This window comes from Mytilus edulis, chromosome 8 (genome assembly GCF_963676685.1).
Source record: "Mytilus edulis chromosome 8, xbMytEdul2.2, whole genome shotgun sequence".
Classification (NCBI taxonomy): domain Eukaryota; kingdom Metazoa; phylum Mollusca; class Bivalvia; order Mytilida; family Mytilidae; genus Mytilus; species Mytilus edulis.
Window position 1 is genome coordinate 15,871,843 of NC_092351.1, and position 13,810 is coordinate 15,885,652.

The 13,810-nt window shown below is 31.9% G+C and overlaps 1 protein-coding gene across 1 annotated transcript; it reads left to right on the forward strand.

Annotated features, from left to right (window-relative positions):
• The first annotated feature begins 438 nt into the window (after window positions 1-438).
• On the forward strand, window positions 439-4,570 carry LOC139484928 (receptor-type tyrosine-protein phosphatase S-like). The gene is made up of 3 exons (XM_071268974.1): window positions 439-597; window positions 2,461-2,739; window positions 4,445-4,570. The coding sequence occupies exons 1-3, from the start codon at window positions 534-536 to the stop codon at window positions 4,456-4,458; spliced, it is 357 nt and encodes a 118-aa protein (XP_071125075.1). The 5' UTR covers window positions 439-533; the 3' UTR covers window positions 4,459-4,570.
• Window positions 4,571-13,810: the final 9,240 nt, after the last annotated feature.

Sequence of the window (13,810 nt, forward strand, 5' to 3'; positions counted from 1 at the left end):
TCTGACGTAAATATAACATTTTTATCCTGGTAAAGACAAGACACATCTTGAAAAGCTCTAAAACGTTTTTTGATTTTGACAGTACACGGTATGGAAACCTCTTAATAGCCGCGGGTATAAACAGCAAACCTAAATCGACCGCCTGTATACACGTATAGACAAAACAAACTCTAAATTGCACCGGATATGGACAGCAAACATAAGGACATGCTCTTTATCGCAACCGGTGAAGCTGCACTTTGGGATATTTTTGTTTGTGTTTTTATGTAAATTTAGCTTTATTGCACTAGCAAAATCCAGACAAAGGCGTCACTGACATTTATCATCTTTTTATTCATATCATTTTATATAATTATGTTTCTTTCCAGAAAGGTTGGTATTACATAATATAAATGGTCTTAATGATTAGAGAACACGTTACCAGAATGTCATAATCAACATAACCAAAAAATTAATTATCAAGATATGTTAGTATAAAAACTGACCCAACTAAGTTAATTTCATAACGACAAAAGTACACCAAAGAAGAAGAAATGTTGATGCTGATTGTTATTCTTGTGTGTTGTGATCGTGCCTTATCATGCTGTTTAGATCCAGGTAGGTGTAATGTTTTGATTACATTAATATTATTATTATTATTAGTAGTAGTAGTAGTAGTAGTAGTAGTAGTAGTAGTAGTAGTAGTAGTAGTAGTAGTAGTAGTAGTAGTAGTAGTAGTAGTAGTAGTAGTAGTAGTAGTAGTATTATTATTTTTATTATTATTATTATTATTATTATTATTATTATTATTATTATTATTATTATTATTATTATTATTATTATTATTATTATTATTATTATTATTATCAATATAAGCTTTGTGTAAGTAGTTTGTCTTTTTTTCTTCTTCGAAAAATACTGTTGCCTGCCTTTCTCCTACTAACAGAGTTGAAGCAATCGACAAATATCGCTACCATACATCTACGTTTGAAAGTCAGATCTGCCAAGGTATACCGATTGGGAGTTGAATGTCCCCTTGGTATTTGATATATAGCGCACCAAGAGAGGTTTATATCAACAGAACGTGTCATGCGCACTGAAAGAATTCTATTAAGATTAATTTTCCAGAGAATTCACACCTACAAGAATCAAAACAACATGATAATGCAAAATCACAACACTCAATTATGTATATACCATTACCAGTATTTTTGATATTGGGAAGTTCTTCATTATTTTTATCCATTTTGTTCCTTTTCAACTGTTCAAAAGACTGATACCATGGAACACCTTGTACAACTAACAAAATATTGTCTTATGTGTATTACTCAAACAGTTATTGCAAGGCTTTTCGGACGTCAAAAGACCCTTGTAATATTTTGAAAACACGATGCATTCAATTTGGCTCAAACTTCAGTATGACTGAATATGGTGTCTCATTTGAACATCTCCCAGATGACATATGAATATAGTTTTATACGCCAGTCATCATTGGGAACATTTTTGGAGGATGCTAGATATAGAACAAAACAACAAATTAAGAAAAAAATAGAGTAAAATAATATTTGTAAATTAATTTGAGAAAAAAATCACTGTAAGATACGGGTAAAAGATGCTTCAAAAACAAAGGTATCAAGAAAGTAGTACTAATATAACCTCAACAAAAACTAAACGTAATAACAGATATATATAGAATAATGCCGTGTTTGTTTGTAATACTTACTTTATGAGCAAGAATATCAAGTGACCACGCTATTGCAAGCTGCTGATCGAGCTGAAGAAATGACAATTGGCATTAATCTTTTTTTCAGCAGTCATATGTCTTTAAACACATATTTTTAAACATGGTTTATAATATGAAATACCATAAAGTAGTTATAAAAACTGCTTTTATGTGTACAAAATTGCGATAGTTGTTCAGTTTTGTGAATAAATGTCGCGTGCATTTCATGATAAATTCACGCGGGTTGACACGAAAACCTGACGTTACTGTTTTACGTGGCGTTATTACCGAATATTTTCGAATATCACGTTCTATCTATGATCTAAAAACAGTTAGGTAGTAGGATGGAAAATGTACAAATTGCCAATCAATATATTTTTCTGTGAATTTACAGTACATTGAATTATAATAGTTCGATATGAATTGGTGCGTCAGATGCGATTTGTCTAGGTTAAACTTCACAAGGAACGCTTAAACGTTATATGTTTACATAAAAACGTTAATATGTGGTACATGTGTAACATCTTTTTCGTGTTGTGCTGATATCTTTACGTTACATGGTTATATCATTACTTAATGTGGTTATATCTTTGAGGTATAGGGATATATCATTATAACATATGGTTGCACCTTTACGTTATGTGAATGAAACTTTATGTTTTGTGGTTGATATGTCATTTCTTTTATTGATTTTGCAATCTTTGTTAGACTGCATTTAATTACTAACAATACTGAGTTTTTCAAACGTTTCTATTTAGTTCCACCGACTCCAAGCAATTTACAGCTACTACTACGCAATCAAACCAGTATTGCGATCGGTTGGGATTCTCCAGATTTTGACATACCCGTTAAATTCAATATCCACTACGGGATAACTCCTTTAACGAACTACAAAAATTCCGTGACAGCGCCTGGTAAAATGTTCAAAGCTCATGGGCTAAAGGCTGACACTGAATACAAGTTCCAGTTATCTGCCAGTTCTGCAGATGGAGAAAGCCAACTTGGTGATCCATTATTCATAAGCACTCTGAAAGATCGTAAGTACAAAAAATGTATAAACATCATTTTCTTTTCTAAGAACATGCATTACCCTTTGTGTATCGTACTTAACACATGATACAGTCATAAAACATTGTTGAAACGTCTTTTAATGTGATACCTTTGTTCTATTTTAAAACACATTTACAGTAAATTAAATGTGGACTAATACTAAGAAAACTCTACTTTCTATTTTTTATCATAATAAATGCAGAACCTATGATGAGTAGGCAAAAGGGGGAAAGACTTGTCTGATGTTTTTTCCTGTTTATTTATTAAATTATTCATTTCTTACATAATTTATGACAGTTATATTGTCTTTCACACTAGTTTTTGGTAACATTAGCCTGAGACTTCAAAAATCAATCTTCTACTTATTACATGTATATGTTACCACAAATCAAAGTAATGAACAGTAACACTATGACCAAAGGAAAAAAGTAAATAAAACTACACAGAAAACGATTGAACAAGAAAAAACCCATCATATAAAGTGGTTCAATTCAGGATTTTTAGGAATTTAGGAATTCTAAAACCAACATTTCTCTAAAATTAGCAGACATATATGCTTAGCTCTGAAATTGGCAAATAAAGTTTATATTAGAAATAAACGTCCTTTTTATATGATAAAATCGTAGATGAATATAAATAGTTTATATAGAGTATGATTTCCGTGATCACACCAGGTGTTTCATGGATGATCTCAACCAGATAACTCCGTACCATATATTTGGATAGGCAAAAAAATAAAACGCCTGGGATCATAAAAAACCAAGATGGTGTTAACAGAATAGACATAACTTAAGGTCAATTTTACCTGGGGCATTCCATGCGTTTGTTGTATAATTATATATACAATGGACAGAAAGTGTTCAGACAAAAGCTTGCATTTAAATTACAAGCCATTACATTTTGCCCTAAGATCAAATGTTTGGAAGGCCCAACCCCACCTACTATATTGGAGAATAAAAATCAGAAGATCTAAATAGAAACGACATTCTATATAATGTCAACTCGATTACGGCATTGAATTCTATCATAACTTTCATTGGGAGCGCCAAGACCAAATGGGTTTCAAGCAAATCTAAACCAAAACTAAAACAGCAGAAAACAAAAATGGTGTAAGCAGAAAAAAAAAGGTAAACCTTTCATTGGTTTGCTAACTTAGGTGAAAAATATAATTCTTGAAGTGGAATCTTACCAAAGAAAAAAAAAATAGAAATTCATGTCATTTTGGAAGCAGCGGCGACTACAAGCGGATAATTTTGACCTTTCGGATTGATAATCAACACCAACTTCTCAACCGATGAAATTCAATGCTTGGGCCAATGAAAATAGATAATAACTGCAATCAAAAACTTCCAGACTTTACACAGGAATATTCCAGTAAAGCAACAATTAGTGAAAGCGAATGCAGGGTGTCAAGCCCATCACTTCACTAGGCCTGACAATGAACATCTAATGAAACGTTCTCAACCTACACATGTACCACATATAACTTGGATTTTTCAGGGATTCATCAACTTTATCATGTTTATATTGATGATATTAGAAATTTTGTTTGAGGAGCAATGTTCCAATCAACGATGTAAAAGTGTTTGCAAAATGTATTTTATTGTAATTTATTAGTTCTATCAAATATTTAGAATTTGTTATTAGAAATTATAATTTATAGTGCTACATGTTCTGCTTTTTTCATTTTAGAGAAAACAGAGTGAAGATATGTGCTTTGAAAACACTATACGATGATAGTTACTTTTTATTTTTAGTTGTTTAAGCAAGACACACCAATTATGTTTAAAGACATATTAAATAGTATTGAATACTGTATATTGTATTGCATTTTTGCGCCTGTCCTAGTCAAGAGCCTCTGGCCTTTGTTATTTTTCAAGTTGTATGTTTTTTAATTTTAGTTAATTTATATGTTTTGGAGTTTAGTGTGACGTCCATTTTCACTGAACTAGTACACAATTTTATTTAGGGGCCAGTTGAGGACTACCTTCGGGTGCGGGATTTTCTCGCTGCGTTGAAGACTCATTGGTGGCCTTCGGTTGTTGTCTGCTCTTTGGTCGCGTTGTTGTCTCTTTGACATATTCTCCATTTCCATTCTCAATGTTAAGTATTAGATACAGAACAAAGGTAACAAAAAAACAGGCCAGTATAGTTTTTCTGCACGTCGAAGTCAGGTAAAGTACGAGGCAATAGCAGATAAACTTTACGGCTGGTTGTTGCCATCCCGTTTATATTGCTACTTTTGTTTTGTATCTGACTTGTACGACGTTTCCAATTAGAAAGTAATACAATTTGCATAATTCAAAAGATTGAACACAAAGCAATAGCATACCTGTTTATGTATCACGATGTTTGAAGATATATCTAGTCTTTAATAAATTAGTATATTGCCTTAACACTAGCGCTTCTCAAATCTATAAAATGTTAATTATTGCTTATTCCTTTGATGCATATCAGTACGAGTAGATTGAAAAGTGAAGAATGGGGAGATACTTTGTGAAGTGACAAGCCAAAAAAAAAAACACCTTTAATCTAAAATTTCATTTATGACAGTCTAATATAATTGAGAATGGAAACGGGGAATGTGTCTAGAAATAGTCTACAAATCAGTGTATATCCTCATTCGTAGCCACTTATATTGCCAAAGGGGGGGGTCTTATAATTGTGCCCCTCACCTTTGCAAGTGTGTAATGGTTCCCTTCCCGGCAACTATGCCAACGTACGTACGCGTTTATATAAACCCCTCCACACACACAAAAATATGATACCTACGTACAAAACAACAAAGTCAAAGAAATATGTTTTGCCTCCTCCATCCATTTCGAAAGTGGGGGGTTTGCTCCCTTCCACGGCTCATTCTATGACGTCAATAGTTCGAGTGTCACATTCTGAGGTCAATTGTGGCAGGTTCCGAAATAGCGATAAGGTCTATACATTTGGATAATGGTCATCCTGAGTATAAATGAACTCATGATTGTAAACATTTGGAGGTGGGAAAAAGGTTGATTAAGGGTACACGGGATGCTCATTTCCCAAATCCTGTTTTTCTTGTCACAGTAATTTTTTCCAATTTCCCAAATTTATTTTATTCTTTCTCCATCTGTCTTTTTTTTTACTCCATACATCCCACATCCTAACTGTTTTGCCTACCTACACCCTAACAACATGCCACCCCCTTTTTAAAGTGTATTGACAGAAATACAGAACTCCATGGTGAACCAAAAAGGGGGGATTTTTTATCATGATAAAAATAAACGCTCAACTATATATAGATATTAACCAACAGAATGACGAGAAAACAACCGTCATTTTCCCGATTTAGTACAGGCGTTTTTTTCAGAAAAAAATTGTTGGTAAAACTTAGTTTGATAGCTAGCTAACGTGAAGGTACCTAGTTTTCACCTATTTCACTTTCTTAGTGTAACAGACAAAAGTTTCCTTTCTGTATTCCTATTTTGACCGTTGTTCCACCTTCTTTTATTTGTGAAACAGACAAAACTTTACATACTGTTGTTTATTTTGAAAATTAATCCTTATTTACTATATAGTTTCACAAATTTTAATTTGAATCGATACAGAATTTTTTTTTAAATCGTCTGGTCCGACCTTCCAATATTCTGTAATGAGGAATACCTAAACATTTTAACAAGTATCCCTGTTCGCAAACTTCGAAAACATTCAAACAAGTACCCCTGTTCGTCAACTTCGCCAATTTCGGAAAAGCGTTAACAACTACCCCGGTTCGCTAAGTTCGCCAACTTTCGGAAACATTCAAACAAGTACCCCTGTTCGCCAAGTTTGCCAACTTCGGAAACATTGTAAGAATGATCCCTGTTCGCCAACATTCAAACAAGAACTTCTGTTTGACCAGTTGACAACATCGAAAAAAGTAAAATCACAAAAATACTGAACTCAGAGGAAAATCAATTCGGAAAGTCCATAATCACATGGCAAAATCAAATAACAAAACGCATCAAAAACGAATGGACAAGAACTGTCATATTCCTGATTTGGTACAGGCATTTTCAAATGTAGAAAATGGTGGATTGAACCTGGTTTTAAAGCTAGCTAAACCTCTCACTTGTATGACAGTCGCATCAAATTTCATTATATTGACAACGATGTGTGAACAAAACAAACAAAAACAATAGGCAAAAATGTCAAAAATAGGGGTAAATAGTCAAATTCGGTAGGTCACATTCGTGAAAAGGGAACGGGATTGTAGCTACGACATAAGGAACATATTCGATATCATCTGTGAAACGGATATTCCAAAACGGTCAACCAACTCGTGATGGCGTCCGTAAAATTTACAAAGTTGTGATTTCAACTTCACCATTTGGAACTCTGGGTTTAAAAATAAAAATTCGCACAATTTGGAAGCTGAAATCATCTCTTTTGTCGTAAAGGTTTGTTTTCAACCGACCCTCATAGTCAATTTCTAGATATATGTCATAATCAAATGGCAAAATCAAAAGCTCAAACACATCAAACGAATGGATAACAACTGTCATATTCCTGACTTGGTACAGGCATTTTCTTATGTAGAAAATGGTGGATTGAACCTGGTTTTATAGCTAGCTAAACCTCTCACTTTTATGACAGTCGCATCAAGTTCCATTATATTGTCACCGATGTGTGAACAAAACAAACAGACACAATAGGTAAAATTGTTAACAATAAGGGTACAGTAGTCAACATTGTGTAATCATCTTAATTACTATAAAAACAACAAATGTAACGAAGAAGCACAAAAAAGCATACATCAAATTAACATCCTCATTTTGATTATATTATACGATTTTATTTGTCTATGTAAAATGCACCCATCAAGGAAGGAGGGTTTTGAGTACTGGTGTAAAATTGCGCGTTTGAAATTCGCAAAGGTAGAAATGAAATAATTTTGTCGTTCAAAGTATGACGTGATGCACAAATACAGTCACGAAAAATAGATATAACAAAAACTGACTTGACAGTTAAAGTAATAATACTAAATAAAATAATAGTGTGGTTCAAAGTATGACTGGATACATAAGTACAGAGTCACGTCAAATGTATATCACAAAAAAGTGGGTTAAAGGGATAATTCGCGATTTTTCACTTTTCATCTTATTATGTTCATAATACCATAAAAAACATATTCACCAAGTTTTATTTCGATATGAAAAGTAATAAAGAAGAAAATTGGGAATTATTAATTTTATTTTATCAAACTTCCTGACTTATGTGACGTAGTTTAAGTCTTTGAGCATGCCGGGAGTGAAATTAATCTCATTTAAGTCATTTAAGTTCGTTAACCATCTAATAATGCTATTTAAAGCGCATTGACGACTTTTGGTGTAGCTATTAACCAACGAAAAGTAAGGGATAGCCATGCAACTTTTTAAATTAGATTGTAGGATTCATGTGTGGATTTTTTTATACGAATTCTAGTAATTAAAGTAAATAATACAATAGAACATTTTTATGATTTTTTTTCTTCAAATACTTTAAACAAACATATGAAACTGACACGATCGATAGTGTATTAAAAAATACATGTTTGTATACTGAACTTTTTGCTTCCTTCCAGAAAACATTTTCACTTGCTTGTACTGTGGAAATTAAATGTGTATTAATTTGTGACACTTAGTGAATGTTGAATGCGTAGTTAAACTTAAGGTAATTAAAAGATTAGCATTATTTAATTCTAATCTTTTGATCTTCATTCAGCGACACCTAGGCGTCACGGTTCAGCATTTCAGGTGTGAACAACATTTCGTATGAATGATATACATGAGTCAGTTATAGTTTTAGACATAGAAATGTAAGAAAAAGAATTAAAATGAATTTACGGGAGAAAAAAGGTCGCACAATAACTGGATAGCTGTTGTATATTTTTCTATATTTTGCATAAGCTCACTTTTAAATGAATTAGGACTTCTGATTAGTTTTGTAACGATAAAATACTGAATTATTTTAATTGAATAAATTTATAAATAAAAATAGCCTTCTAAACACGAGTGTATGAACTAAAAATTGTACTTTTTTTAATTAAAATCGCCAACCTTTAATATTTCAAACAGATTGCAATTATATAATTTAGTCCATCTAAAGCGATTTTTATTTACCTGTTTAGGAATTAATGTTCTCATCAAAATATTTTAAATCTCACAACGCATGAATACTTCAGCTATTTGAAAAAAAAAGATGTTTTAAAAAAATTGACAGGACATTTAAGGATCCTCTTGGAATGGAATCGAAAAATTACGAATAGATATTCTTTTCAAGTGTGAAAAACGTCAACCAAATTTATTCATAATCGGGAGCGTCCTGATTAAAATAGTTTTCTTCTCACAACGAATAATACTTTAGCTATTTGACCAACGATGTTTTAAAAAAAAAGACAACGAATTTAATGTCATCTTAATTTCCCTATTTTTGAATGTAATTAAAACTGTTCAACTGGCAAGAATACCCTTAAAGCGGACAAGCAGTTTATTCTTTAAATTGCTGTCATTGAATATCAAGAAAGAAAATAAATCCCGAAATCAATTTGAAACTTTAATACTCAAAAGTTTTCCTAGAAGATATTCACATCCCTTGGGGTTTATTAGTGTACGTCCAGTTGCTTATGTTTTACATGAATGTCGGAACAATTGTGATGATGTCGAATTTCTTCCTTTATTGGAGAACGATCTAATTGATTATATAAATTTGTGATTTTACTATGTTTATAACTTCGATGAACCGAAGCAAGTTATATCGACCTGTACTTGAATCAAATTGGTCCTCTTCTTCTTCTTCTTTTGGTATACAATAGTCTCTCGAATTCGATGATTACATAATGTTGGCATACGTGGACTAGGCTATTTACAAAACTGTTACCCCAGTTTACAAAAAAATGTATGTTTCTTTCTTATGTTCAATGTATACATGTATATATTTCAAATTGCGATATAGCTCCGTAACTTTCTATCCAGGCGTAGAAACGAATCGTCGACAAGTGCGTACATTTTATTAAAATCAATATTTCTGGTATGTTCCAATCTGTCCTTGACTATTGACAACGAGTACATATTACATTTTCCCAAATTAAACCTTGGAAAAAAAATGTATATAGATTTTTATTTCATCAATTTTTTTGTTTTTTTGGTATTATTTATATTTTTATAAATAATATTCTTTACACCAGTATTAAATGTTATTTATAAACAAGCGTATGAGTTTAGTAATGACTAGTATATCATATCACTTTCGGACACGCAAGACAGAGATATATATTATACACCTGATAGTTCAAAATGGAGAGTTATAAGTTACCGGCCGTGTACACTGATCAATACCTACAGAAGTGAAACGATGCATGAACTTGCAAGCCCGACAGGAAATCGATTGAATACCTGGACGTGTCACCTCACACCCCTCACAATACCTTTGGGAGTAATACCTTTAGTCATGCTGGTGATCAGATGAGGGAAGATCCGAATTTATTTGAATAACATTTATTACTTTAAAGAATTATAAACGAATTAGATTTACGAAAACAGTTTTCACGGAACACTTATTTATGATTTAAACTTTGACTTTTTAACTAATTCCAATATTAACAGTTTAAAAATAACAGACTATGGTTATTTAAAAAAAATCTTGTTGAACGGCAAACGATTTAATGGCTTCTAAGTTCAAGACATTGGTCACGTAATAAAAGGTCAGAGTTTACGATCTTTTTATAAACGTGCATGCCTCGTGGTTTTTGGACTCGTATCGTCTTATTTGTACTCGTACATTAATAAAAACCAAAGTGTTCAATTCTAGATTGAATAAGCTTTCTTATTTTATATAATTATAATAAAAAAGTATTGTTAAAATGTTATAAATTCACGAGCGAAGTGAAACTTTTTTTCTGAAAATTTGCGTAGGTCCACGGAAAATCCTTAATAAATCCTTAAATAGGTTTGGTAACGTGTTGAGAGGTATAAAATATGAAGTAAAACCATTTTTTGCTCCTAATATTCCAATATCAGATAACAAAAACCCCGGATACGCAATTCTGTCAGATTATTCGTGGCGAAGCGGAGATCAAAGGGAGATAACTCGGTACGCGCATCGTAGGAAATTGCAAGTTCACAATAGTAAATATGAGTAAAATTAATGATTGCAGATCTATTTCGACGAGTTCTTGAATACCGTTCAATATTCCATGTTCCTCTACTGTTGTAACATTAAAATAGTCATGGAAGTTCAAGTTCTTACAGGTTTTTGAACACTTCCAAAGAAGACACTTACCAACATTTTATATCAGACTGACTCTCTGAAACTTGAATATATTGTATATATTCTCAAACACCCTTTTAGTAGATACAAGGATACAAGATGGGTTTATCAGTCATTTGTCAGAAGAACCTGTGTAACAATAGAAGCAGAAGCAGAAGATTACATTTAAACAAAAATATGGGGGAAAAAAGGAAATATACATGTATATAGTCTTCAAAATTGTGACCATTACCATAGCTTGAAAATAAAATCAATCTGAAGTAGCCAGAAGTACATGTACAATTTTTGTTTTATTATAGCTGCTTTAAGATACAGTTGCAGATCTCAGGGAGTCTGATGATTGGAACCTCCTCTTTTTATGGAAGATTAATGCATTTGAATGGGATCATGCATATAGTTGGAACCCTCCTTTTTATCCTTGGTTGAGAATACCACCACTTATGTTTAAAATTTTCTGGATTCACCCTGAGATAAGAAACTACATAAGTTGTACAAGTTCTGTTGCTTGCCTTAATCAAGAGAAAAAATCTGAACATTCAAAGAACCAGAAAGGGACTTAAAACATAATAATCAACACAAAGATCACTGAACAAAAGCTGTATTGTAATCTGATATATCCTGCAGTTATCATAAATCCTGTTATATGTATAAATATTTGAAGTTTTGCTTTATATTTTTTCTTCTTTCTTATATTTGAATTCAAAAGTCCTGCAACCAACTGTTAAGTGCTTGATAATCAATTATTGATTGGATAATAACATCAGCTGACCAGTAAATAAAATTTGAAAATGCTTAGTTGAAATAAAATAGTGGTATTATGTCATTAGATATACTGAATCAACTTCAAATTTAATCCAAATTCACATTTACCTGCACTAAAATGCACAGTCAATTGGACTACAAAAACCTGAGACTACTTCAATGTATAACATAGAGATTGTGGTCACCTCCCATGTTATAGTAGTCTTAAACAAAAACAAAACTGACTTCACTTAAATACAGTATGTTCAGAATTTTTTTGAAAAAGGACAAAGTTCAAAAAGATATTTATTGTTCTGATATCAGAAATAATCTCATAGTATCAAAGCAGAATGTCAGTTCTTTTAATTGAGATAACCAGTTTAATCACATTATTTACTTTTATAAAAAAAGATGATATTATCTGGATTTACAATCATTGACTAAGCTTGTCATCAACTCACTTACTTTACAAATGCTTTTAAAAGTTAACCTGTCAGTACTAAAATAAATAATTGTGGTATAAGACAAGATATTTTATTCAAATTAAAGGGCATATGAAGAGCAAAGTAATGTACATGTATTACAATGATTTATATATGTGTATATATAATGGATCAATGATGTTGATATAAATCAGATAAATATGGAGATAACCAACTCCATTCTTAGATTTTAAACCACAGCTAGTTCAGAGCCACACATATATTTGAAAAGGCATATAATAATTATATCTTCAATTAACAGGCAAATATTCCCAAATGCCCAATTAAAACATTATCTGTACTCTCTATATATATTGATAACTTTCTGAGTTCAAACCATTTATTTTAAATTGCAACACAGTCACTTTTCAATGCCTCTAGGTTTTCTTGAATAAAAAGCCAATTAGATTTGTCACTTGTGCTTAACTTTTCACAACTTTTTTTTAACTTATTATTATATTATAATTAAATTCTTTTCTTAAAAACTTATAAAGGGGAAACTGACATTTATGGTATAGTTGCCAATGACATAACAGCATGGAAACTAATCACCAGAGTCCAAGTCTCTGTTAGCAGTGACAGTTAAATTACAAGTCACTTGACATACATCAACAATTAATACATTCCATTGTTTTAAGGCAAATGAGGAAAATAAGAGTAACAATAGCTTTTGCCTTACTACATGCACAAGAGAATATTAGAAATTATAATATAAATTAGAAAATATCAGAGGCAAAAAAGACAGGACTTAGCCACTGGACTTTTAGTAAAGTACCCTTACTAACCGTTAGAGGAGCTGCTGTATACTAGAAAAAATTATATTGATGATTTGACCCCATCAATCAGCATTTTAGCATTACATTATTGTCAATTGCTATCTGCTCTATTTGTTCCAACCTGTCATGAGAGTCAAAATGTATTCCTAGGGTGGGAATTAAACCCATGTACGTTCATTTACTTTATTGTTCTTTGTGTACACAAAATGTACATGTCCATGAAATATATCAAATGCAAAAAATGCTGTAATGTATCATTACACCCTCATTAGTTAAGGACCAAGTAAAAGAAGTCCCTGCACCTACCTAGACGTATTTCTTGGGTAAGATTTATTATATAACTATTGAAAGTATAACACCATAAAGGTTATTGGTAAGTATATAGTAACATCAACGTGCAATTCAAGTAAACAAACTGTCAAACATAAACAATCTACCACGTGTTTGTCTGCTGTGCTTGAAAACGACCCATCAGGCTTATTTACACGAATTTTTGCTCAAGCAGACAGTTAAATATGTACGTTTACGTTATGGGGTCTGTTAAGAATGTATTTGCTGTTATAAATTGTGTATGCATGGAAATATAAGGAAGATAACATTGATTTTTACCGTAACTTTTGAATACACAACATTCCCAAGGTATCCCCACAAAACACATGGCTACTTTGTGACGACGGCTGGTAACGTGTAGCCACTTTCTAACGGCAAATGCCATTGGATGATCTTCAAAGATCAATAATAAAATTGCTAATAAATGATTGGATACGAAATTCTGTCAGATTATAAATAGGTGAAAAAATGTA

Excerpts from the sequence above, each read along its gene's own strand:
- LOC139484928 (XM_071268974.1), top strand. The coding sequence starts at position 534 with ATGTTGATGCTGATTGTTATTCTTGTGTGTTGTGATCGTGCCTTATCA. Across the intron at positions 598-2,460 it reads ATCATGCTGTTTAGATCCAG|TTCCACCGACTCCAAGCAAT; the intron begins GTAGGTGTAATG and ends GTTTCTATTTAG.